This window comes from Crotalus tigris, unplaced genomic scaffold (genome assembly GCF_016545835.1).
Source record: "Crotalus tigris isolate CLP2741 ecotype Arizona unplaced genomic scaffold, ASM1654583v1 scf7180000018975.1359446, whole genome shotgun sequence".
Taxonomy (NCBI): Eukaryota; Metazoa; Chordata; class Lepidosauria; order Squamata; family Viperidae; genus Crotalus; species Crotalus tigris.
In genome coordinates, this window is record NW_024097306.1 from 463,474 (window position 1) to 489,914 (window position 26,441).

General features: G+C 38.4%; 1 protein-coding gene across 1 annotated transcript; it reads right to left on the reverse strand.

Annotated features, from left to right (window-relative positions):
• Positions 1-1,230: 1,230 nt before the first annotated feature.
• LOC120314712 (O-acyltransferase like protein) lies at positions 1,231-24,757 on the reverse strand. The gene is made up of 15 exons (XM_039358098.1): positions 24,602-24,757; positions 23,373-23,512; positions 22,355-22,433; positions 18,671-18,809; positions 18,352-18,566; positions 17,042-17,212; positions 15,399-15,501; positions 13,753-13,854; positions 12,630-12,795; positions 11,584-11,663; positions 10,714-10,827; positions 8,634-8,763; positions 5,619-5,805; positions 3,794-3,936; positions 1,231-1,660 (listed from the first exon to the last, which is right to left on the reverse strand). Exons 1-15 carry the CDS (start codon positions 24,747-24,749, stop codon positions 1,529-1,531), a joined length of 2,049 nt encoding a protein of 682 aa, XP_039214032.1. The 5' UTR covers positions 24,750-24,757; the 3' UTR covers positions 1,231-1,528.
• Between the last annotated feature and the right edge of the window lie 1,684 nt (positions 24,758-26,441).

Consider the following 26,441-nt stretch of genomic DNA (forward strand, 5'->3'; position numbering starts at 1 on the left):
ATCCCTGGGGGGCCAACACCGCTTGCTCACTCACTTCCTGCCCTGTCACTTCCAAACGCCACATACTCGCTACTCTAGCGAACTCTGCTGGGGCAACGGTGCGCGTGCCCACAGAGAGGGCTCTGAGTGCCGCCTCTGGCACGCATGCCACAGGTTCGCCATCACTGTGCTAGGTTCAGTATATTATACGTTGTAAGCAACTGCCCTGTTTTATTATAGTGCATAGAAGTAACCACAGAAATATTCATCCAGACATTGAGATGAAAGTAATAGATTGCACGTCTGCATTGCAAATGAGAATTCTCTGAAAGTATCATTTGCTTGCCCCCAAGGGCATTCTTGGCTACACAGTTATTCTCTGCCATGCTACATGGAGAAATGATAGGAACTTTATCCATGGGACTTAATTAAAATTGGAGGCAAGCCTCCTCAGACATCATTAAAATCTGGAGTTTTCGAGGACAGGGTTATGTGCCAAAGAATATCAAAGGGTGCTACAGGTTTTCTGGATAGAGAGAAGGGGCCCATCAGAGAGAAATTTGGGATGCTAGGTTAAGCCTACTTTTGAACTACTATGCAAATGAAAATATATGGGGCTTGGTGATCATGGGATATAGACACGTACGCATGTATGCACATACACAAATGCAGTGCTAATTGTGTACAGAACTGCAACAACATGCATTCAGTACAAAGAAGAAAAAAGTTCAGAAAGGTTGAATATTGTGCATCAGGACTTAGAGTCCATTACGATCATAACTCAAGAACGACCTGTAATGTGTGAATATTCTTCAAGACATTGTTCTAATAATGTATTTGTATTAGACATTCCCTTGCTTGTTCTGGGTTTTTTGGTTGAGTGTTTTTTTTAATGCTGTGTAAGCCACCCAGAGTCATGCGGTTTGAATTGGGTGACCTTAAAAATGTTGTTAGTCATCATCATCTTCTTCTTGTGTATTCTTATCCTAACTTTGAACCATTTAGTTGCTCCATATTCCATTCTAATTATTGCTTCCTCGTCATCATATAAATGACTCAATAGGCAGATGAGGTTGCCTGGTAACCCCATTTTTAAGAGCTTTCCATAATTTTCAAGTATTACTTTTTAGATCCTTGACAGTTCATACCTACAGTCATCATACTTATCTATATCTCCAAAGCAAATATATTGAACAACTGAAACAGGAGAAGACCACTTCTAGTTAAACTAATACATGTGAATATAGAAACATCTAAGTGTAATCTAATCATAACTGACATATGGTACAAGGGAATATATAATCTTTTACTGTATATGGATCATATATTGTAATAATGTTATGCAACTGTCTTAATTTTATTTATTTCAAAATAATGCATGCTTACATAGGAGTATTACAATTTCTAGCCTTTATCCATGTGGATAGTGGAATCCAGGGTGTTGAAACACATTATTTGGAGGCACAACCCCCCCACCCCAAACAATTTGGTTAGGTTCAGAAATTCCAGAGGAGGTCTGCAAGATACCACATCTTTCCATCTTGCTGTTCTAAAGCCTTGATCCATGTTGGTGCATGGAACCCAAAGACTTCTTTAATTTTTGAACAGGAATCTCAACCATCACTGTTAATGCCAGTCCTACCATGAATGTGATCAGGCAGTGTCCAAGGAACAAGTAGAACTAAAAGGACAAGCACAAACAAAATAAAAGTCAGGTAGACAAGTTCTAAACGTTCAGCCATTGGAAGGAAAGCTTTCATTAAATGGTTGCCTTGAAGTAAGATGGGCGGACTATACATTTTATAAATAAATAAATAAATAGTTATGATTAGCACAGGGAAACTGAACTGAATCTATGAAAGCTATCCCTTGGAAAGTCAACATATACAGAGTTCCTGCAGAGGAATCATACACACATATACTATAGGCTTCAATCATTCCATCCAGTATTTCTCAACCTTGGCAATTTTAAGATGGATGGACGTCAAATGCTGGCTAAGGAATTCTGGAAGTTGAAGTTTATCCACCTTTAAGTTACGAAACACTGAACTAATCATATCTGTCATTTTGACATAGGCAACAGCCCCTGGAGATGTTTCTGGCTCTGATGACCTCCTCCCTGATATTCTTGTATAGGTAATCCTTGACTTAGTTACAATGGCACTGAAAAAAGGGACATGACCATTTTTCACAGTTATGACATTTGTAGCATCTCCATGATCCTGTGCTCAAAATTGAGATTCTGGGCAACTGGTTTATATTTATGACCGTCGCTGTGTCCCATGTGATCATCCTTTAGTGAACTTCTGAAAGCAAAGTCAATGAGGAAGCCAGATTCGCTTAACCATTGGGTCACTAACTTATCAATTGCAGTGATTCACTTAATAACTGTGGCAATTTAAAGGTTGTAAAATGGGGCAAAACCCCGTTAACCAATGTCTCACTTAACAACAGAAATTTTGGGCTCAGTTGTGGTCCTAAGTCAAGGACTACCTGTATTCCTCTTTCAGGAAGCTTTTAATATGCAAATCCTTCCCCTTCTCCCTAATATTTTGTGAAATATTAGGTGTTAGGAAACGTTATGTACTATGGTATTCCTATTTGTTAGTCTGGACTCCAAGTTATGAGTAGGCAAAGCTTTAGGCCAGAGGCACATTTGAAATTTCAAAGGCAGGAGAAAGACAGTGCAAGCAGCATTCAGTTTAGAATTTCAGTTGGGGCTGAAATTTCCATCATAAGTAACTGTGGCTGTAAAGCAAGATGTCATGTGACCCCAGTGACAGTAGCAATCCCAGCACTCCCTGTTGTGATTGTTAATTGAGAATCTCTTGCTGTTAAGGGAGTATCCACCCCAATCCAAGCCATTCCAGACTAGGTCCCTCCCAGCCCTGAGCCTAAGTAAGATGAGGGACTGCCTCCAGCTGTCCCACCCCCCTATTCTCCCCTCATCTCTGTCCTTTGGGCTACCCTGGACCCTGCCTTTCAGGGCAGCAAGTAGCCCCAGAACCATGGAGAAGTCTCCCTTGCCCAACCCTACTGCAGCAGTCCTGCCTGAAGCGAAGCTGCCCTTGCGGCCTTCTTTCAGACTCAGCTTCTCCTGCAAATATAGTGGAAGGCAGTGGAAAGCTTTCCCAAGAGAGTGTAGCTTTAGCCCCTTGTGGGAAATGTTCATGGGAGAACCTGGGTCCAAAAAGGGAATGGTAAAGGCAGATGCAAGAGTCCAAGAAGGAGACAGCAAAGGCAGCAAGGCACTTCTGCTTTGGCTGCAACAACTGGATGCAAACGATGAAAGGTTTTGAGTGGGTAACTGGGAGAGAAGACAGTTAGGGAATGACTACTCGCTGGTGTTGGCTGGGGCAGGTTGGGGTGGCTGCAGTCAGAAGGGCATAGATGGGGGGAAATAGCCAGATGGAGGTAATTGAAGCCTTGTGGTCATAAGTGTGCATAGGCTGCCAAGTGCTTGAATGTTGATCACTTGACCCCAGGAGTGCTACAATGGCTGTAAATCAATTTTTTCAGGTCATAAATCAATTTTTTCAGTCCTGTCATAATTTCAAACTGTTGCTTAATGAATGGTCTTAAGTTAAGGACTAACTGTAGCAAAATGGCTACAATGGGAAATATATTTGTTCACAAAATGGCTGCCGTAATGAGCACGGCCAATCCCAAAATATCGATTTATCAGAAGGCAAACTATCTCAAAAGAATGCTCTTTATCCTCCAATTAGATGTCTGTGGAGCATAAAAGCTTTTGGGCAAATATATATGATGCTGGAACTGGTGCTTTCCTTCACAGGAGTTCTTGCACACTCACCATATTGATGTCTGAGTAATGTATCAAAGTTTCTTGAAGTCCATTATATAATAGTATGATCACTGGATGCACCAAGTAGCTAGCATAACTAATTCTTGCAACCACAGTCCAAACCCTCCATGAAAGGATGGTGTTGATGAATCCTGCCAAGAAAACCAATACAAATCTCTAAGCAATAAGCTTTCCTCAAAAAGTAAAATAATTACTTTGTGGCTAGCTGGGGAATTCTGGGAATTGATGTCCACACATTTTAAAGTTGTCAAGTTTGAGAAACACCGATGTAATATTAAACAGGACTGGGAAGAGAATTGTGCTCCCCTAATATTGATGGCTACCCTCAGTTCTAGGCTGGATATCTTAAATAATTGTTGCAGGTAGCAGTAGTGTGTGTGTGGGGGGGGAGGGTTCTTGCCCCCCATTTCTGGTTTGTGAGCTTCTGAAATGTATCCATTTGGCTATTGGATGACAGGGAATATTGAATGAAACCTATCTGCGGCCTGATCCAGAATGGCTATTTTTGTATTTCTTAAGCTCTTAGAGAATAGATAAAATAAATAGATTCTTTCATTTGGGACCTTGAGAGATCCCAGTACAAGGTAATTTGAAAACAGCTGATGGCCGAGTCCACATGTTTTTCCTCTTACCCCTAGGGCAGGGGTAGGCAACCTCGGCTCTTTTATGACTCATGGACTTCAACTCCCAGAATTCCTGAGCCAGCACATAAAAGAGTCGAGGTTGCCTACCCCTGCCCTAGGGCTTTGTAATATTTACAATGCAAGGTTGTAGAAGGGGAATTTTTTTGAGGGCATGAAAGTCCTTCTAAGAACCTTTTTAACTGAAGAGAAGACTGAAAAGGAAAGAGGAAGAAAAGAAACTCTTGGAAAGTATTTCTGAAGAATATATAGGATGAGAATCCCATTATTTTAATTGCTCCTTATTTTTCCAGTTTTGAAAACCAGATTCTAAGGTTCAATTGTTATGGTTCCGGCTAATGAAACACTTCAAAGAACTTCCAGGCATTGATTTTCCTAAAAGTTTTTTATTGTTACAAAATGTCGGCACAGGCACAACGGAGGCTTTATGCTAAGATCTAAGTTCTCTTCCTCTGAGCAGTTAAATTATCAGCATGTTCCCTCCCTAAATGTGCTGTCATATATCACATTATCCAATCAGTGTGAAGGTCAAAGGTTTCCTTCCTCTTTCTTTCCCGGGCTTTTCCCTCCTCCCTCTTCTGCTCTGTATTAACCTCAAAAATACCAGACAGTTCTGCATATTGTCAAAGCAAGAAAATGCAATATATGCAGCGTTGACATCAACCTGAAGAAACCCAAGCTAGGCTCAAATGCTCACAGAGGTGGAAGAACATAAGTGCACCTGCTCTCCTTCTCTCAGCAGCAAGCAAGATAAATCTTGCCTATGCTCATGTTTCAATGGGGCAGGGGAGAAAAAGAGCATACATTATCCTTAAACAACTGCTAGGGAAAAAGTAAAGGTTTACCCTGCCCAGCCATGCCTGATTCTATGGGCCAGTGCTTGTCTCTGTTTCCTAACCAAGGGAGCCAGCATTGTCTGAAGACACTTTTGTGGTCATGTTGCCAACATGACTATATGCCAAGGTAATGGAACGCTGTTACTTTCCCACTGAAGTTGTACTTATTTATCTACTTACATTTGCATTGGGCAGGGGCAAGAACGTGAGCTCATCCCTTCATGTGTACTTGGGCCTTGAACTGCCAACCTTCCAGTTGAGAGCCCAGCATCTTAACCACTACGTCACAGCTAACCCCCTATTTTAAAAAGGCCCCTTTCTTCTTGGATAGCATACCTCCATAGCCTTCCTCACATGCGAAAATGATCCATCCTACAGCAATTGCCCAAAATGTCCGATGAACAGCTTGATAAATGGCAACTATAGGTGAATAGAAACCAATGGAGTCTTCTAAAATGTAAGCCAAAGCAATCACCATCAACATGAAGATCGTGGCACAAAGCCACCCAACAGAAGCCTGAACCTGCAGGAAGATGAAGAAGATGTAAATTTGTACTCACTTTGGTTCATCCCTAACATTTTGCAATGCCTTTGTTTCAAGTGAAGGTTGAGCCAGTCTCTTCTTATAACTAGTCTCCTGTTCCTCCTCTTTGGACACTTTCTTCTGCCCTCCATTTTGTCAATCTCTTTGCATCCCACCCTCTATAGATTGCTTAACTTTTACTGTATATAGAGTCTTCCTTTCTGATGTCATTCCCTATAAAAGTTCCAAAAATTGCCACTGAATTTAAAATTTTAATGTGAGAAGAGGGAGACATTCTTAGATATGTGGGGAGTAATCATAAAAGTACAATATTAATTTATTTTTAATTTAAATTAGATATAATACATTTTTCTATCCATGTGGTCAAGATAAGAAGAGGGGTGACACTTTTGAACTTCGGCATTGGAGAAGATTCCTGAGACCACCATGAACAGCCAAGAAAACAAAGAAATGTATCATAGAACAAACCCAGAATTCTTACAGAAGAGCCATAAAGTTCTTAGAAAAATTATATGTTGTGATGCTTCTGTATCTACAAAGCATAGAATGGTACAAGCCATGGTATTTGGAGGAAAAAACAAATCATCAAACAAATCAACTTAGTGTTCTCCCTCAAGGCACAAATGACTAGGCTCAAATTATGCTAATTTGGACACATTATGTGATAACTAGTTCTCTGGAGAAAGCTCTAATGCTGGAAAAGATCCCCGGTTCAAATGCTGCTTAGATCTTAGTTTTTATTACCCTCTTTTCTCCTGACAACTCCACTCCCCATATTGATCTACTTTTCTTTTCAAATTCCTCCTAATTCATAACATGTCTTCCACACATTTTTATGAGATCAAGAATACTTTGCCCAAGGTAAAAATTCACATATCATTTTAAATGACTCCAATATCAAGAATCAAAGGTACTCTCTTACTAGTCAAAATAGAGTCCTCCAGGTATCTTTAATTAGTAGTTCATGCCAATAAACTTCTATACATCTGACTCATCCTTCCTTTGTTTTGCACAGGAGTGAGATAGACCCAAGAGACTTGTACAGCTTGTAGAAATATAAGGAGCATTCCAGGGAAAGAAAATAATTGGAAATGATTCCCTGAAAACGATCAGTGCTTAGAGGGCAAGGAATACTGTTTGACGATTGCATGGTGGAATAATGGAAAGATGAGAAAAGATAATGGAAAGGAATAGCCTAGGAAAGTGTTCCATATATTTAATGCAGATCACACTTAATGTTCTTAGTTTTCTCATATTGGAAGGAGGCTACCGTATGAAAGTGGGAGATTTTTTCTTTGCCCCAGACTGCATGGTGAACCAGAAGAAAGCCATGATCTACAATATTTGTTCATGGCATTGGCAACACTATAGAGATGTGGGAACAGGAAGAAGGAAGACCATCTCATTTCCACATTCTGGATAGAGAACCATTGGTTTGAAAGAGGGGTAAAAAGACCATTTATGTTAACACTGAGTAGCCCTTTCTCAACAAAAGGAGAGGAATAAGACACTTCCTATCTTCTGTCTACAATGCAGTCCTTTCAGCAATTCCAAGAAGATTTCACCACCATTTACACTATTCAGGTGACCCTGAGAGCACAGATAAACCCTTCTTCTTCTTCTTCTTCTTCTTCTTCTTCTTCTTCTTCTTCTTCTTCTTCTTCTTCTTCTTCTTCTTCTTCTTCTTCTTCTTCTTCTTCTTCTCTTCTTCTTCCTCTTCTCTTCTTCTTCTCTCTTCTTTCTTTCTTCTTCTTCTTCTTCTTCTTCTTCTTCTTCTTCTTCTTCTTCTTCTTCTTCTTCTTCTTCTTCTTCTTCTTCTTCTTCTTCTTCTTCTTCTTCTTCTTCTTCTTCTTCTTCTTCTCCTTCCTCCTCCTCCTCCTCCTCCTCCTCCTCCTCCTTCCTCCTTCCTCCTTCCTCCTCCCCTCCTCCTCCTTCTTGTTAATGCAGCTGGAAGTTCCTACCCTTAAGGCGCAACTCTGTAAACCAGAGTATCAATTATTTGTGACTATAGAAAAGCAAATATAGAATGAATCAGAATTCATTCAGAGGTGTGGGACTTACCCCACACTTTAAATTTCTGAGACAGAGAACTTATGATAGGCTCTCATTCAGAGCATTCCTTCCTCAAAAAACATTCGGAAGACTGAAGTTTTAATTTACAGTTCTCAATTCATTCTTGCCCTCAGTATGCCAACAGTAAGAGAAAAGTTCTTTGGAGTCCAAATTCATTCAGGCCACTTTATTTATTTATATATTTAATTCCCAATCCAGTTTCAAACTGTCCTGATAATTCTTTCCTAATCTGATCCACTCCTGATTTGCATTTGATTTCAGGAATAGAGCCATGACAGTGAAATTAGTATAGGCAGTCCTCAACCTATGATCACAACTAAGCCCAAAATTTATGTTGCTAACTGAGAAATTTGTTAAGTGAGTTTTGCCCCATTTTATAATTTTTTTTGCCACATTTCTTATGTGAATCACTGCAGTTGTTAAATTAGCACCACGGTTGTTAAGTGAATCTGGTTTCTCTATTGACTTTGCTTGTCAGAAGGTTGCAAAAGGTGATCACATGACCCCAGGACACTGCAACTGTCACAAATGTGAGTCAAGCATCCAAATGTAAATCAGTTGACCATGTGGATGCTGCAACGCTCATACAGTAAGTGTGAAAAATGGCTATAAATCCCTTTTTTCAGTGCAGTTGTAACTTTGAATGGCCACTATGTGAACTCTTGTAAGTTGACAACTACCTGTATAAATCCAAAGCATTTTTACTTGTTTTGTCAAGCAGATCTCTTATTTACCTTGGTTCTTAGGATTGATGCTTGGTGGTGATACATGAACAGTCCAAGAAAGACACCAACTAGAAATGGACCATATCGGCAGTAAGGTTTTGAGTAATACTCTAGAAAATACATCACAGTGGACATTTGCCTAAAAGCAGAGCAAAAATTTTTTGGGTGAAATTTAAATGGACAAAAAAGAATAAATATTACAAACTAAAGCTTCAAATTGTTTGAAATGAAATACAGAGAAGAGCAACAAAGATTATTAGAGGACTGGAGGCTAAAACATATAAGAAACGGTTGCTGGAATTGTTTATGTCTAGTTTAACGAAGAGAAGGACTAGGGGTGACATGATAGCAGTGTTCCAATATCTCAGGGGCTGCCACAAAGAAGAGGGAGTCAAGCTATTCTCCAAAGCGCCTGAAGGCAGGACAAGAAGCAACGGCTGGAAACTAATCAAGGAAAGAAGCAACCTAGAACTAAGGAGAAACTTCCTGACAGTTAGAACAATTAACCAGTGGAACAACCTGCCTCCAGAAGCTGTGAATGCTCCAACACTGGAAGTTTTTAAGAAGAGACTGGACAGCCATTTGTCTGAAATGGTGTAGGGTTTCCTGCCTGAGCAGGGGGTTGGACTCGATGACCTCCAAGGTCCCTTCCAACTACTACTTCTCTTCTTCTTCTTCTTCTTCTTCTCTTCTTCTTCTTCTTCTTCTTCTTCTTCTTCTTCTTCTTCTTCTTCTTCTTCTTCTTCTTCTTCTTCTTCTTCTTCTTCTTCCTCTTCTCCTCCTCCTCCTCCTCTTCTTCTTCTTCTCCTCCTCCTCCTCCTCCTCCTCCTCCTCCTCCTCCTCCTTCTTCTTCTTCTTCTTCTTCTTCTTCTTTTTCCTCCTCCTCCTCCTCCTCCTACTATTACTATTATTATTACTAGTGTTAACTCACATGACAAATACAATAACATTGTTGTGAACAGAAAGACTTGACATGGTATACTTTTAGAGATTTGCACTGAAATAAAATACAATAAAACCTCCTTCTTATCTGCTGTACAATATTCACATTTTTTGCCCTTTAAAAGATAATTAAAACAAAACAATCTCAGTCAACTATGAATTCACTGGAAGAAATCTTCATGCATGCTGTTTCTCTTCTAGAGATGCCAATTTTTGTTTTAAAAAATCTGAAGGATTAACTCAGAGTGAACAGCTAACTTCCCTAGAAAATTTTCTTTCTTAGCAAGGATCAAGAGCTGGTTCTTGGTTCTTGGTACTCAAATCTTAACTTTAGTCATTATTTTAGAGATAGCAAATGTTTGATTGTTGCCAAAGTTTAAATAAACCTTTTGGAATAGGGCAGATAATTTAGACTAATTGCCTCATCTTTGAGTCAATTTCATCTACTCATAAAGTTCTAGTATTCTTGCAAATAACATCCAATTGTGTTAAAAAAGATAATGATGTTGCAAAGATGTAGAACTTTTGGGTCTCCAAATCTCACTTTAGATTTGAATGCAAGTCAGATTGAGGCAGCTTAGTTGGAACCAGTTAAAGTCAATTGTCTTCCATATTCCTAATTGGGGTCTGCATTTAATCTTAGAAGTCATGAATACTTTAGTACAAGGGTGTCAAACTGCCAGCCTGCGGGCCGGATGCTTCACGCCAAAACCACGCCCACTCCATTGCCGGCAATGGGGAAAAAGTCAAGATACGTCATGACACATCACGTGACATTGCGAGCTTGACACCCCTGCTTTAATATATGAGTGAGACGTAGAGAGAGGGGGGATACAAGAGGGGATATGCCTTGATTTATTTTGAATTATTTCAATTTTTGGTCTAATGATATTCAATCCTAATCAAACTTCTGAATTTTTATCATGTTAACTTTTTTTTCAGGCTCAAGAATGTCTTTGTATCCCAGCCTGTAGCAGCTCTGTCTTTATTTTCAATGTCTCTATTTTTTCCTACCAACTTTCTCTTTTTCTCTCTTTCAAAAATATTCCAGGAAAGATTCAACTCAAGTTCACAAACAATTTTTGGATTCTTCTCAGTCTGTCAGTAAGTGAGAAAGTATGGAGGAAACCATTTTAAAGCTCCTTACCTCATATCATGTGGGTTTGCTACAGGAAGTCGGTAGAAGAATGAAAGCAAAGCTGTAGCTGTAAACGTTGCCAGGAACAGAAAGATTGCCAAGATGACAAGCCAGCATTTCCTTCTGCCAAAATAAAAAGAAACAGAAGCAACAGATGGAAATATTACATCTATGGAGCTAGAGGGCTACTTTCATGCTTTTTGAATAAATGGCTCTTCATCCAGAGAAACAGGATTATTCATTTTTTTTACTGTGGATGGAGTAAAGGTGTACGTTTGTTTTGCAACGTAGGAAATATGGACCCAAGTAGGGCCTGATTACTAAAATGTTAATTTTCCCAAAGGTGCTTTCCAAAAGGCAAATGGACTTTCTTGGTCTCTACTAAGAAAGTCCAGTTGCCTTTTGGAAAAGCACCTTTGGGACAACCATGACTTGGATAATTGAGAATCTCCATAGACAAAATGCATAGAAAATCATATAGGACCCTCATTCAGAACCATTTGCAATAAATAGGGTGGGGATTTCCTGGCCACCAATAGAGTTACACTGAAGGGTCTTTGATGCTCTCTGACCTTGGTTTTCTCCTGTTTTCTTGCAGATGTTTCATTACCAAGCTAGGTAACATCATCAGCGTTAGTAAGGAATAGGATTTGCTCTCAGTTTATGTTCTAATGGCTTACCCTGTTGGTGGGAGTGGTTTAGAAGGTTGTTTGGTTGGATTGTTAGCTGGTTTGATAGTTTCTTGACTGGGGTATTATTACTTTGTGGGGCTGCCATTCCCCCCCAGTTATTTCTAAAGAACAAGACAACCAGATATTTATATATTTATATTTACATTTCAGTATTATGGACGGTGACAGGTTCTGACAAGATACTTACCTGTTGGAAAGAAAGACTAGCAGGGGCGTTATGAAATAAAACTGGAAATCATTTGCAAGATACCATGTCCATCCATTACACTGAAAAACACATGGAAAATGGACATTTAAAAAATAGGCATATATATAATTGATCCCTAGGCCACAGGCTCTTTCTCACTTTGTCAGCTGTATCAGGGAGGGAAGAGACAGGGGAGGAGATATATCTTGAGTGTTTTTTTTTTATATATACCTGTCGACCCAAATATGGGAGGAAGAAATCTTTTGCCTGTGTCAGCTCATCCACAAGCTGCCTCCCATGAACATTTTTGTTTCTAAGTTTTAAGTTGCTCTATGGTACAATTCTTGATTTTCCAGCATTATGGCAAGAATCAAGGGCTATCCTTATACTATTCAATTTTTAATTTCTAGAAGAAAGGTTGCTAGATCCCAAGTCTCCCTACAAAGGATAACCTGTTATTTGGCAGCCCTTTCCCTTAACATAGGGATGTCCAACCTTGGCAACTGTAAGATTTGTGGACTTCAATTCCCAGAATTCTCCAGCCAGCATGGAGAATTCTGGGAGCTGAAGTCCATAGGTCTTGGACACCCCTGCCTTAACAGATGATTTCATTCTTTGTTTAGCTTTAAACTTTTCTTGCAAAGGGTAAGCAATATTTCTTAATAATGTGGTTTAAAATGCAGATTGATCTTCAGCTTGATACACAAAAGACTTTTCTCTGTGCACATAATCAACATTTAATAGATTTATAAAAAATATGCCCACAGTTAATTTCTAAAGGACATTTCACTATGCATCTTGAGGAATTAGACATGATGGACACATTCATGACTAATTCTGACCTAGATTTTACATTATATAAAAGATGCAGTCATCTGTTCAGCTCCTGACCTTCCTACATGTATGAGTATTGTGCCCATGGCTGATGAGTTACTTACAAATCTCTTCTCTTCTATGCCTGCAACTACAATCAAGAGGACTGGAGAAGAAATTCATGGAAACCAGGCCTTTACTCAAACAGTGGACATTCCATTGTCAAAACTTACTGACTTGGGTCCAGCAATGAAGTTGTTTATCAGCAATAAGTTGGTCCACCACATTCTTCTACAATTCTCCACCTCAAGTTTCAAGAACTCCCAGAGTGCTCCCCATGGAGTAACAGAATACAACCCAACCAAAAGACACACGGAATACATATGGAGTGGCTGAAGTCTACAAATGCAATGACAGCAGAAAGAGTCAGTTTACAAAGTATTCTGAGCTTTACAGCTGATTCCTCTTTAGAGAGGTGCCTGTGGGATGTAGTTGGAAAAAGTCAAAAAGCCTGGTGTGTAGGTTTTTGTACACTCTGAAGTGCATACTGTAAAAACAGGTGAGCTTCAAATTGCACCATTGTGGCTGCCATTTTGACTTTTTTCAGACATTCTTTCAACCTTTTCAACACTCCTGACCCTTTCACTTATCTCCATACATCAAAGTACATTTATTAATTTAACTTTTTAGAATGTATGAGTTGGGAGTATGGTGGCCTACAATTTTAAATTATTATCTGGTCACAAGAATGTGAATTTACAACTGCCAGTTCTTTAGCTGGTGTTGGCCTTACATAGAGTTCTTCCCAAGAACCTAGTATGTCATAATGTATCAGTGTAATATATGTGTAGATTCAAGCAGTGTGGATGGAAATTTGGTCAATTTTCTAAGTACTATCCAATTTTTTTTTGTGTGGAATCCAGTGCGCCAATAACTACTGGAACCAGATTTTGATATTTTGTGATCTTCTATTATTTATCTTCCATTCTACATCCCCTAGTATTGCTACATCAGTTAATTACACCTACAACTTCTTTCAATCACAGTTATATCTGTTATGAGTCAAGACTTTATCAGTCTGTATTCGGAAATCCTACACTATTTTAACCTTCTCATTTTCAACTGCTTTTTCAATGACTTTTTTTTCCAAATGAAAATTGTTTTCCCCATAATTTTCCAAATGAACATGCTTATACACTTGTGCTTCCTTTTATAACATTCTCAAATCATGTGTGCTGTGTTTCTGTAACAGTATGGACATGTACAATATGCACATGAAAAAAATGACTTGATGTCCACTTTGCTAGGCAAAAAAACCCTTCATCAAATGCAAAAGAAAATGTTTGTAGCTTCTACCGTAGAAATCGATTCCATAAGTACTTCAAGGCAATGCAAAAGTTAATGTCTTTTTCTGAGCAATTTACCATCTTCAGAAATGACCGGGAGCTTAATAAGCCACTAGAAGGAAAGGAAATCATATTAAATTTACTACTTTATTTTTTAAAGCTTGTTTCTTACTCATGCTTTCATATATAACCCTATAGGTCAGGGGTGTCAAACTCGCAATGTCACATCACGTGCCGTGACATATCGTAACTTTTTTTCCATTGCCGGCAATGGGGTAGGGGTGGTTTCACCATGACGCATCCGGCCCATGGGCCGGCAGTTTGACACCCCAGGTATAGTTGATTAAACCAGTGGTTCTTAACCTTTTTGAACGAATCGCCCCCTTGAGCCAATGAGGAAGTTGTCATCGCCCCCTCCCCCAACATAACCTCTCAATCACAACATAGGAAATAATTCTTCAATTTATCCAAACACTTTTTTTGTTTTCTTTAAAATTATCATCAGGACATATCGATGCAAATAATTTATTTCCAGTCTTTTTCCCATATCTCAAGTGTGTGAAAAATTTTGGTGCCACCCGTCACTTTATTCCCAAACTTCGTGATACATGTATTTCATTATTATCTTATTTATTCAAGACACTTAAATGTAACGACCACTTTGAAAACCAAATTCAATTGCAAGAAAGTGAAATGCCCGAAAAGAAAAACAGTAACATTTAATGGTTGAATTACAAGTGAAATTTAAGATGCAAAAAGAAATATAAAAAGGGCATAAGAACAAACCGCAATGCAGGAACTAAGAATTTCAAGGCGAAAACTCTGAAACTAAATTAAGATTCGAGGAAACTATATATACTCACGCACACTGTAAAAAGGATTAAAAAGACACAAAGAAAATATAATATCGAACTGGAGTGCACACTAAAAAAATACAATACAAAATGTTTTACAGAGCCACTCAGCATGCGATGTTTCGAAAGAAGCACTCCGCCCTCCATCAGATACACAGCGATTCACTGTACGGAAAAGTCTCAAAAGTGTCCCCAAAACCTCTCGTTCCATCGCCCCCTATCGCCCCCTTTTCGTTCCTTTGCCCCCGCGTCACCCCTTTTCGTTCCATTGCCCCCCTGAAAAACAAAATCACCCCCTGAGGGGCAATATTGCCTAGGTTAAGAACCACTGGATTAAACCAACCCAAAATTAGTCACGTGCTATCAAAAAGCAAATTGAAAAGCAAATATTCTAACTTCGTAATTCAGTTTCCCTTTTCTTTCATTGAAAGGTGAAGTTCTCTTTCCTATAGCAAGAATGTTTGCTACCTAATTATTGGAAAATTATATTATGCTACCATGGCTTGTACCGAAGGCGCTTTTTCCAAAAGACAACTGGACTTTTCTTGGTTTTTTTCTTTGAAAACATTTTGCTTCTCTTCCAAGAAGCTTCAGCAGAAAAAGCACCTTTGGGACAACCGTGACTTGGATGATTGACAATCTCCATAGACATTATGGCTTGTATTGCTTAAACAATCCCACCTCCAATTCATACACTCTCAAAGTGAACCCACACATATAACAACACAGGAAACCTAAATGTCATAAGTAGGTAGGCATAAGTTTGTGGAATGGTGGAAATTGCCACTAATGTTTGACTTACCTAATGATGAAAAATGTGTCAACACCTAAATAAAATGGACCACTTCGAGAATATATGTAGATAGGGTTTTTTAGTACTTTAGCCTCCCATTCCAGAACATTATCTGTAGCAACACACATAAAAAGAAAGTACAGGTAGGGATTTTGGGACAGACATTTATCAAAACCTTTTATTTTTAAACATACGGAGACCTATAGATCTAGTCATAATAATCTTTACAACATTAGGTGTAATCATTTTTAAAAATAAAAAATACTATTTATATTAACTTTTTTTTTAAAAAAAATCTCAGATGTTATCTACCTTTAAGCAGCTATGTCTGCTTGGAAAAGAAGCCAAAGCTGGATAGATTCTCACTCTGGAGCTTAATGGCCTCTTTGAGAAATAGGAACATAGAATGTAAAATAGCAGAGCTGGAAGGGACTTTGGAGGTCTTCTAGTCCAACCCACTACTCAAGCAGGCGACCCTATATCATTTCAGGCAAGTGTCTGTCCAATCTCTTCTCAAAAACCTCAAGTGGTGGAGAGTCCACAACTTTTGGAAGGAAACCATTCTACTTTTTCATAGGTATGTCTATTCATAAAAGAGTCACATTTAGTTATAAATCCAATCAATAGCTTAAAAACAGAAATTCTGGAACTGCCTGTTTATTGCTGTTTATAAAATCCCAAGCACAAACTGTCATCCGATGTCATCTGAGCTGAAATTGTCTCATATAACAGCACTTTTAGAGCATTTTGTTCTTCCTCTTGTCCCTTTTTTGCCCAGAGCAGGCTTTAAAAGCACATGGAAATGGTGGCTGCATTGGAACAGACATAATCACTTCTATATAGCCAAATAAATCATTGGACTCCACCCTGTATTTTTTTTCTAAAAAGGTAGAGGTGGTAGTTCAGCTGTATTATTTTGAAATTCTGATATATTTTTTTAAAGAATATTTTTTAAAAAATGTGTTTTTATTGTGTGAAATACAATTTAGCCCATGCTCAAACAATGTGGAAGGAACCATAGTACAGGTAGTCCTCAACAGTTCATTTAGTGATCAAATTACATCATTGAAAAAGTGATTTATGACTAGTTTTCACATTTACAAGCATTGCAGCATCATGGTCATGTGATTAAAATTCAGATGTTGGGCAACTGACTCATACTTATGACAGTTGCAGTGTCCAGGGGTCATGTGATCATTTTTTGTGAACTTCTGACAAGCAAAGTCAATGGGGAAGCCAGATTCACTTAACAAACATGTTATTAACAGTGATTCACTTAACAACTGTGGCAAAAATGGTCGTAAAATGGGGCAAAACTCACTTAACAAATGTCTCACTTAGCAACAGAAATGTTGGGCTCACTTGAAGTCGTAAGTCGAGGATTACCTATACTTAAATTCCAAGTTATCCTGAAAATTGTTGTTAAGAATAAAATCCCATCCGACAGTCCTATATTTCCATTTTAAAGGATGGCTTTCACCCAGAGGTGTAGTAGATGAAAAAGGGATAAAACATAGCTCTCAGCATCTCCCTTGAATGTTTACAAATGGCCTTGGTTACTAAAATTTGCTTACTGCCAAAGGGAGATTCAATTTCAGTTTCAATTCAATTTAAATGAGAACTAGATTTGCTTTGGCATTTCCAGATCATACCTAAATTCTGCCATGCTGTCATTTGGCTTGTATGTCCAGAAATTATCCACAAAAGACTTAATGATCTAAGTCCATTTAGAGCCAAAGAGACATCCTGAGAAGATTGGGTCATCCAAATAACTGGAAGATTTTTTTGCAGGGAAAAACACTCCATAATGCAATCCAAGTTACCTAAAATATCAAAACACAAAATATTAATTGTAGCATAGGTTGTATTCATCCCTCAGCAATGTACAAAAAGCATGAATAAACTTAGACATGCCGGTATAAATATAATAAAATATCAAAATTCAGAAAAAAATATATTTTGGGAGAATGTCCTCAGGTGCTTCAAGTAGATCAATGTTTCAAACAGATCAATGTTTTTCAACCTTGGCAACTTTAAGATGGATGAACTTCAACTTCCCGAATTCCCCAGCCAGCATGCTGGGAATTCTGGGAGTTGAAGTTCATCCATCTTAAAGTTGCCAAGGTTGAAAAACATTGATGTAGAATCACAATGAACTTCCCCTAAGGCAGGGGTAGGCAACCTCGGCTCTTTTATGACTCATGGACTTCAACTCCCAGAATTCCTGAGTCAGCTGAGTTGAAGTCCATGAGTCATAAAAGAGCCGAGATTGCCTACCCCTGCCCTAAGGAAAGCAACTTTTAGGCACACAAAAGCTATTTTGCAGATCTGGTCTTTCAGACACAATGCTCCCAACCCATTAAGAGTTTTAAAGATAAGCTTGATTGTAAGAGAGTATGATCAGAATATTTTACAAATAAATATATCTTAAATTGACTCTAGAAACAAATAAGCAGCCAGCATCATTCTATTCAAATTGGAGCAAGAAAGACAAATTTGCTATCCAGAAAAATTCTGACAGCTGAATCCTGCATCAACTGATGCTATGGAATTGCCTCCAAAGCAATATCATGTGGAACATGCTGCAGTAATCCAGCTAGGAAATTATCAACATATGGAGTATGTGGCCAGACTACTATTACTACTACTACTACTACTATTACTACTATCATATTTTAGCTTGCAGTAAGGCTTTAAGTTCAATGATCTTGAGTAGGGCAAGTAAGAAACAAGATAAGGAATCAACCCAGAGGGCACAGTCCATAAAGTTGGAAATTTTATGGTCCCTAAATCATACTTTACCATTTTGTCATTTATATTTCACAGTATAAAAAAGCTAGCTACTCATAACATGGAGACAATGAGCTAAACTATGACTATCTTTTTGGATCCTTACCCACAATGTCTTATGCACATTGTTCTTGAATATACATAATTTAAAACAATATATTAAGACACCTACTTTGCTTTGAACCATCTACCAGTGGCAATATCCCTGATATGGCTTCGTGAGTCTGTGTCTTCTCTGTTTTTGATGTACTAGTATGTTTTTGCATTGAAAATGTGCTCCCATAATTTGCATCTGAAGGCTGTTTGTTGTTCTTAGTTTTCCTCCAAAGATCAGCACTGTAAACAGTTCCAACAACTGGTAGAATGATGAATAAAACACTAATAAACCTAGGGAAAACAGAAGTTAATTGCTGCAGAAGTCTTGATGCTTTGAGGCAATTGTCGGAATATCTGTTCTAGCACACATTTACACCTGGACACCCAGTACTTACAAGCAGACACCTGTGAATGCATCAATGGTAGAAAGGTCTTTGGCACATCTGGCCACTGTGCTAAATGAAATTGTTGCATTGAGAGCAAAGAGCGGTGGGAAAGGCAACAGGAAGGAGGTGGACTTGAATTTAAATATATCTGTGAAGAAAGAACAACAGTAATAATGTCAGATCAGGAGAAAAGAGTGTGTTGCACTTAAAATTTTTCATAGCTTCTGAAAGGACAGTCAGGGAAACATTTGCTTTCTTGGGGTACAAAGAGTGTTGTATCTCATGCAAAGAGTTTTTATTGCATTTCTCTTTGAAAAGTTGAAAACTCATGAGTCTTTTTGAGTCTCTCCCTTTTTTCTCCTGTTTTTAATCACTTGTTTCAGCGAGAGAAAAAGAGAGATAGCCTGATGCCCCTCAGTTTTCACAAACTCCAACCCAGGGTTATCCACTGAGTGTGCATGTGTAAAAAAAAAAAAAAAAATCAAGATGGCAATTAAAATCTGGATAGTGTCTGGATAGTGAGATGGGTGGCATATTTAAAGGTTTAAAGCAGTGGTTCTCAACCTCTGGGTCGGGACCCCATTTGGGGTCGAATGACCATTTCACGGGGGTCGCCAAACAACGCAGTCCGCCATTTTCCCCCCCTTTTCCTTAGCTGTGCTACTCCCTTTTATTCTATTGGCTTTTGAAAGCCAATAGAATAGACTCTCTTGAATAGAGTCTAATTCTATTGGCTTTCAAAAGCCAATAGGAATTGTCCAGGCTGTCTATGCCCTGCTGAGCCCGCCAAAAGTCCCATTCTGCAAACGGTGCTGCACCAGTTAAGTAGTCCTCGACTTACAACCGGTTGAGTAGTCCTCGACTTACGACTGGTTGGGGGGTCACGGCATTAAAAAGGTTGAGAACCACTGGTGTAAAGGTTTCCCTTGTTCATTTGTGACCGATTCAAGGAGGTGTTGTCTGACAGACACTCTGTTCATCATGTGGCCAGCATGAAAATATGGAATGCAGTAAGCTTTCCCACCAAAGTGGTACCTATTTATCTACACATTTAATGCTTTCAAACTGCTAGGTGGGCAGGAGCTGGGGTTAGTAATGGGAGCTCACCCCATCACGGGTCTTAGACCCAGGCTGTCAGCTCTCCAACTGACAAGTTCAAACGTCATAACCACTGAGCCATCGTGCATAGACATTTAATAAATAAAAATAAAACAATAAATATTATATATGAGATAAGTGAAAATGGGGATGGCAACCACCTTTTTTTTTTTAATTGTACTTCCCCTGGACTCATGCCTACTCCCCTTGGCATAAGAACATTTTGCAATCCAGGAACTAAATTCAATTTCAAATTTCAACAAAAATAGTGTACTGACTATACAAGACTTAAACATGCAGAAATGAAGAAAAGGCAAGATTGGATAATATGCAGTACATCAGTATAAAGCACAAGATAAAATAGAAATGGAATAAAATAAAATGTACAATAAAATAAAAGAGAAAATGTCTTCAAGATTCTGCATTGTTACCAAAATCCCTACAAGTAGAAACTTAGTGACTCTGTTGTTGATGGTAGAGTGAATAGGAAACCAACTGCCTGTTCTTTGTAACAGATTCAGTTTTTATTAGGAGGCATCCAATGCATATCTGCACATAAATAGATATAGAAAGGGCAGCAGAAAAATACTTGCAGTTTGGTTTCAGGATTATTCTGAACACTAGACAGCATCTCTCATGTGTGCCTCCCATCTAGTAATGCTGGGGATAAATAGTGAAACAAGCCGACAAAAAAGCTGCACAGCATAGGATGCCAGGCAAACCTGGTTAAATACATAGTTTGCAATTATGAACATTGGCCACAGCTCTCCAAATCCTTCTGCCATGCAATGTCAGATACACTTTGCCGAATTTCAGCTTTAGCTTTCTCTAAGCTTAAAATCAGGAGGTGATGGATAGAGCACAAAAACACCACTCAGCTATGATGTATTCCTGCCCATCTTGATGGAACACTCTGAAGGAAATTTAAGAGCGTCGTTGAGTCTTTGGAAAACAGGAGTTTAAGCTAGTAAGAGAGACAGTAAACCCAGATTCTCAGTTCTAGTAGAACCATACAAGTTTCCATGTGGATTAAAACATTTGAAACATGATATGGGTTTCAGAAGAAACCTTGATAGAACCTAGACTGAACAATGTCTAAAGAATTTGAATTATTGTAGGTGTATACCTATGCATCTGTAGTCAAAACTATGGTTTTCCCATGTATGGCTGTGAGAAGCTGGATCATAAGGAAGGCTGAGCGCCAAAGAATTGATGCTTTCAAATTGTGGTACTGGAGAAGACTCTTGAGAGTCCCTTGGACTGCAAGGAGATCAAATTAGTCAATCCTAAATGAAATCAACCCTGGCTGTTCTTTGAAAGGACAGATACCGAAGCCGAAGCTCAAATACTTTAGCTACCCAATGAGAAGAGAGGACTCATTGGAAAAGACACTCACGTTGGGAAAGATTGAAGAAAAAAGGAGAAAGAGACAGCAGAGGATGAGATGGTTAGACAGTCGTCAACACAATGAACATGAATTTGGACAAACTCCAAGAGATGGGGGAGGACAAGGGAGGCTGGTGTGCTATGGTCCATGAGGTTGCGAAGAGCTGGACACAACTTAGTGGCTGAACAACAACCACCTGTATATTATATAACACTTAAAAAGCTTCATGGCAGCAGGTATGCACCTGTCCCTTTAATCTGTCCCTTTTAAAATGAAAAATACTCAAGATCGCTTTGGCTAACTCTTGTTAGCTTTGGCAGAAGAGGATCTAATTTATTTCTCCCAAGCTCCAAAGGATTGGGGAAAAAAAAATCACACTAAACTCTTTAGAAGAACTACATTTGCCTTTTGTATGGCAAACATCCCCAACTGTCCTGGCAAGGCCCAGAGAAACAAATTAGTGAAGTAAGTCACAAGCAACATTGAATTTACATTTAATTAATGAATTAAATATGGTTAACATGATAGATACCCCACAGTCATGAACATTATGTCTTTAATAAATTATTAGGTGATTTAAGATGAACTATAATCCAGCTGGTGAAAAGGTAGGGGCTTAGATAAAAGAGAGAATGTTATGTTGGGAGGATGAAACGATCAAAATGAAAAGCTGTTGATGTAATATTCGATTCGATTTTTATTTTGCAACAAGTTAGCAAGTTTTCCTGGGACATACAATTGCTTTAATCTGCAATGTTTAACGTACTGTGTTTGTATAGGGCACTGCCTTTATTGCATAATGCCAAGCCCCTTGTGAAATATCTCTTAATTGTAAATAAGCTATCAGTAATAAATGGACAGGGTATATTTTCAGAATGAATGAAATCTGCACTATGAGCAGATAAAGAAATTCATATTTTTCCCAATGACTTACTATTGTTTTTATTGTTCTTTTTTAGCCATGAGAAATATGATTAAAAAATTAGGGAAGAAGGAGAGAGTTATAGGTTGAGTAAAGGTAACTTTTTTTTTAATTTAGTAAGTACACCCAGAACTGAAGCTTTTGCAAGTTTGCAAGAGCAGTTAGTAGTAGTAGATTACCATGCATATATATGTAGAAAATGAGCACAGAATAGTCCCTTAAGAGTTATTTTCTCATCTGAAAGATTTATATATACTAAGGACCAAAATAAATATAATCCATTTACCTAATGTGGCTAATGCTGTAATTTCTTCTTCCTGGCAGGAATCAGGAACACAGATTCCATTATAGTAGTCAATTCTGTCCTAGAAGCATAATGGTTTTAATCCTGTTTTACTGAAGTAAAGCAAAAGCAAGCAAACTAAGTGGACACTCAAAATGTATTGACTTCAACAGGGCCCAATGAGAAATTCTATGTTTAAAAACCTATCAAAGAAACCATCAGATTAATGGAAGGAAAGAGCCCAAGAGGGTGAAATTGTGGAGACAAAAACTGGCTCTAGTTAGATCAATAGACAAGAGACCATATACTACAGGTAGCCCTCAACGTATGACCATAATAGCAACTGGAAAATTTGTTGTTAAACAGGTGCAGTCATTAAATGAAGCACCACATGCACACACCCAATCTTACACTTTTTTTTCATAGTTGTTAGACAAGACTTTACAGGACCATGACTTGTAACCTTCCCTGCCAGCTTCCCCACTGACTTTGCTTGTCAGAAGCAATCTGGGAAGGTCACAAATGATGACCACGTGACTGTAGGACAGGGGTCTTCAAACTTGGCAACTTTAAGACGTGTGGACTTCAACTCCCAGAATTCCTCAGCCAGTCCTGGCTGGCTGATGAATTCTGGGAGTTGAAGTCCACGAGTCTTAAAGTTACCAAGTTTGAAGACCCTTGCTGTAGGACATAGCAACCATTGCAAATGCATAATGGCTGCTAAGCATCTAAATGATGCTGCAACAGTCATAAGTGTGAGGACTGTTTGTAAGTTACTTTTTTTGGTGCTGTTATAACTTTGAACTGTCACTAAACGAATGTCTGTAAATTGAGGACTATCTGTATTGCCTGCTTCCTAGAGCTGAGAGAGAATGATGGTCCAAGATCACTTAACTGACTTTGTGCCTAAGGCAGGATTAGAGCTCATGGTCTCCGTGTTTCTAGCTTGGTGGAGAGTTTGCACTAGCATATCAAGATGGCATACTTTTTATTATATGCTCAGGCCAGACAGTGTACTTACTTGTTGCAACTGAAGTTTGCAATATTGTCCGTGGAATTTTCCAGAAGGCGCCTCTGCAGAAATGCATTCGGTGTAAGATCCCAACCTGTCCACATTTCCATTTAGGATGTTGCTGCTGTATTTCCCAACTGAATCATACACTGTGATATCAAAGCAAAGAGGCTGAACTGACTTGAGCAGAAAAGATTAACTTTTATATTTTAAGTGGTTACTTGATCTGAGATATATACAATCAAATGACTAAATTTTTGTTTGCACTATCTTTCCAACTTTGAACGGTAAATGTGGTTTGAACCTTGGTGCTTCATAAATGCAGAACTCTTAGTTTAGGGATATGTTTCCTCTTTTTGGAATAAAAAATTCCAAAGTATATCCACATTGTTAAGTCATATTGATCTTTCTAACACCATATTAACAAGCATGTAGACGTTGAACGAAAATAGGGCAATAGTAGGACAAGCTCACAATCATATGTGTCTCTTTACAATGTAGTAACACTCACAACTAACCTTTCAAAATCCTTCTCTGAGATGTCCAGTAAATATGAAAAAGAATCTTTAGTTTATTTTGACTCATCTCAGGATGTTTAATAATGTACTGAATACACATTAACACCCTTGCTCACTGATTTGCTAATATATGATAATTTAGTCCAGCTCTAGTTAGTTATTGCAAATAAATAATACTTTGTATATTAAAAATACTATAACATTAGAACAATACAAAATCTATTACAAAACTGATAATTTAGTACTAATAATAGTAAACCCACCTTCACAGTGTAAGGAAGACCTGAAAAAAATGACTTCCACACCATGGTAATTCAAAATTAATTTGGGTTGTGGGAATTATTTTCAAACCTCAATTATTTGAAGCAATCTTTTTTGTATTTTTCAATCTTTTATCTGTAGACAATTTGTCACATTAAAAATGCTAACATCTGGCGATTTCTTGGTAGGGATGTTTCTCCAAAGATTTGCCAGATATTCCATTGCAGAGAACCTGGAAAAGCTGAGAAGAATATTTGTGTCACGTGCAACCCTTAGATACATCTGCAGAAAGGAAGTTTGTAACATCTCATTGGTTGCCTGGTGAGAGACTTTAAACTCTAACTTTAAAATTAATTGCAAGACACTGGAAGAGCTTTGTTCAGTAGGTAGTGGATAAATATTTCAAGCCAAGGAATTGCCTAAATCAAACAATGTAAACTTATTATCACTTCTACTTACTTTTGATTGCATATGGTTTGGGTTTTTCTGCATTCAAATCAGACAGGAATTCAGTGATGTCTTCCCAACATTCACGAGTTATATTTATTGCAGGAGAAGTTGAAATCAGTAAAGAAAACAGGAAAAGCTTGAGGACGTAGGTCACCATTTGTCCACTCTTCATGTTTATCTCTAGGCTTCTGCCTTTTGGGCGAATGGCAAACGGTACTTAAGGGCTGTATTGTAACCACTCACTTTCGGGGTAGAAAAACAACCTAATCTCCACAAGATAATTAGAAATGCTCAGTGCTCTTTGAAAACAGAAGCAGCACAATGGAAATTTTACCAGCGTGAAAAGCCTATTTCTGCGCCAGGATTGTCTTGCTTTGCATGTTTGGCCCATTTTCTCTTAACCACCTGCTGCCATTCGTTCCAGAGATCAAGCCACTTGTTGTTTGCCCTTTTGATGGTGTTTCCATCACAGCTTTGTATACACGTGTCTCCTTTGAGAGTTGGTTTATGGAAAATGTTGTTCTATCAGCATATTCTAGGATGGCTGTGTGCAGTGGTGAAATTCAGCCAGTTCGCACCTATTGCCCAGGCCCAGAATGGACCTCTGGAAGTGGCATCCACACAAAGAACTAACTGGTTGTTCACATATTTGAATCCCACCACTGGCTGTGTGCAACTGAGTTCTTTTGTGCTTAAATGTTCTAATGACCAAATTATGAATGAGACTAAGTGTGGTCAATACAAGCAGAAGCAGAAGAGATAATCTGGGACTGATGAAAGAACATTTTTGCTAGAGTTTCAGCAGAAAGAATTAAAGCCTTTCAGACCATTGTTTTAAATTACTTCATATTATAGACTGTCCATACATTCCTAAGTACTTTAGAAAAACAGATGAACTCAGGATTTGAATAGTTGTACTTTTACTTTTATTTCAGTTCTTTATATTATTTTGAAGTTTCGTTCTTTAGGAAAAAATTTTTTTCAAGGCTAATGGCAAAAGGAACAAAGCAGGTTTTCCATTTCTGTTAAGCAGAAGAATGCCAACATTATGAAATAGTCTCAAGGCCAGCTAAGAAAAGGAAAGAAGATAGATCTTCAGAAACTATGAAGCTTCAGTGAAAGCTTCTTAGTTCTTTTAGTCTTCTTGCCTTGCAAATGACCATCTTAAGAATCTTTGTTTTCTGCATCCTTGGGGAAAAATGAAGCAAACATTTTTAAAGCACTTTCCCCCAGTCAAATATCTTTCAAATATCTTGGAACACAACTCTCATAACTATGTTGTCTTATCATTTTTGGATTTGAAGTCCTGAAGGCTACAGGAGAAGAAACCAATTTAAGGATGCTGGTATTAAGAGCCAAGAAAAGACATATAGGGAAGTGGCTCCAGTACTAAATAGAAATTGCAATGGAGGTGTGAGAGAACCAGAAGGAAACAAAATAGGAGAAGTATCAGTCAAAGTGAGGGCCAGTCTCACATTTCTTTCAGGATTAAAAGCAAATACACAACTGTCTGCAAGGCAGGATAAACTGGAAGTTTCCCTTCAAGCTATTATTAATTTTAAGGTAGATTTACTCCACTTTTTGTTATAAAACTCCACTTCCACCCCAGATAGCTTATGTTAACTCTAGAAGCAGGATCAAGGTCCCTCATGAGGTTAGGACACTGGGCTAAATGATCCTGCAGGCTCGCATTCAAGACCCAATTGCTGCTGCAGGATGGGGTGAGCTCCCGTCACATGCTCCAGGTCCTGCCAACCCAGTTTAAAAGCGGGTGCCCACGAGTAGATAAATGGTTATCACTTCGGAGGGCAACTTAACAGGGATGTGAAAGCAGCACCCAAACAGGGGT

Excerpts from the sequence above, each read along its gene's own strand:
- LOC120314712 (XM_039358098.1), bottom strand. The coding sequence starts at position 24,749 with ATGGTGACCTACGTCCTCAAGCTTTTCCTGTTTTCTTTACTGATTTCA. Across the intron at positions 13,855-15,398 it reads GACACATTTTTCATCATTAG|TGGCTTATTAAGCTCCCGGT; the intron begins GTAAGTCAAACA and ends CTTTCCTTCTAG. Across the intron at positions 5,806-8,633 it reads CATCAATCCTAAGAACCAAG|GTTCAGGCTTCTGTTGGGTG; the intron begins GTAAATAAGAGA and ends ATCTTCCTGCAG.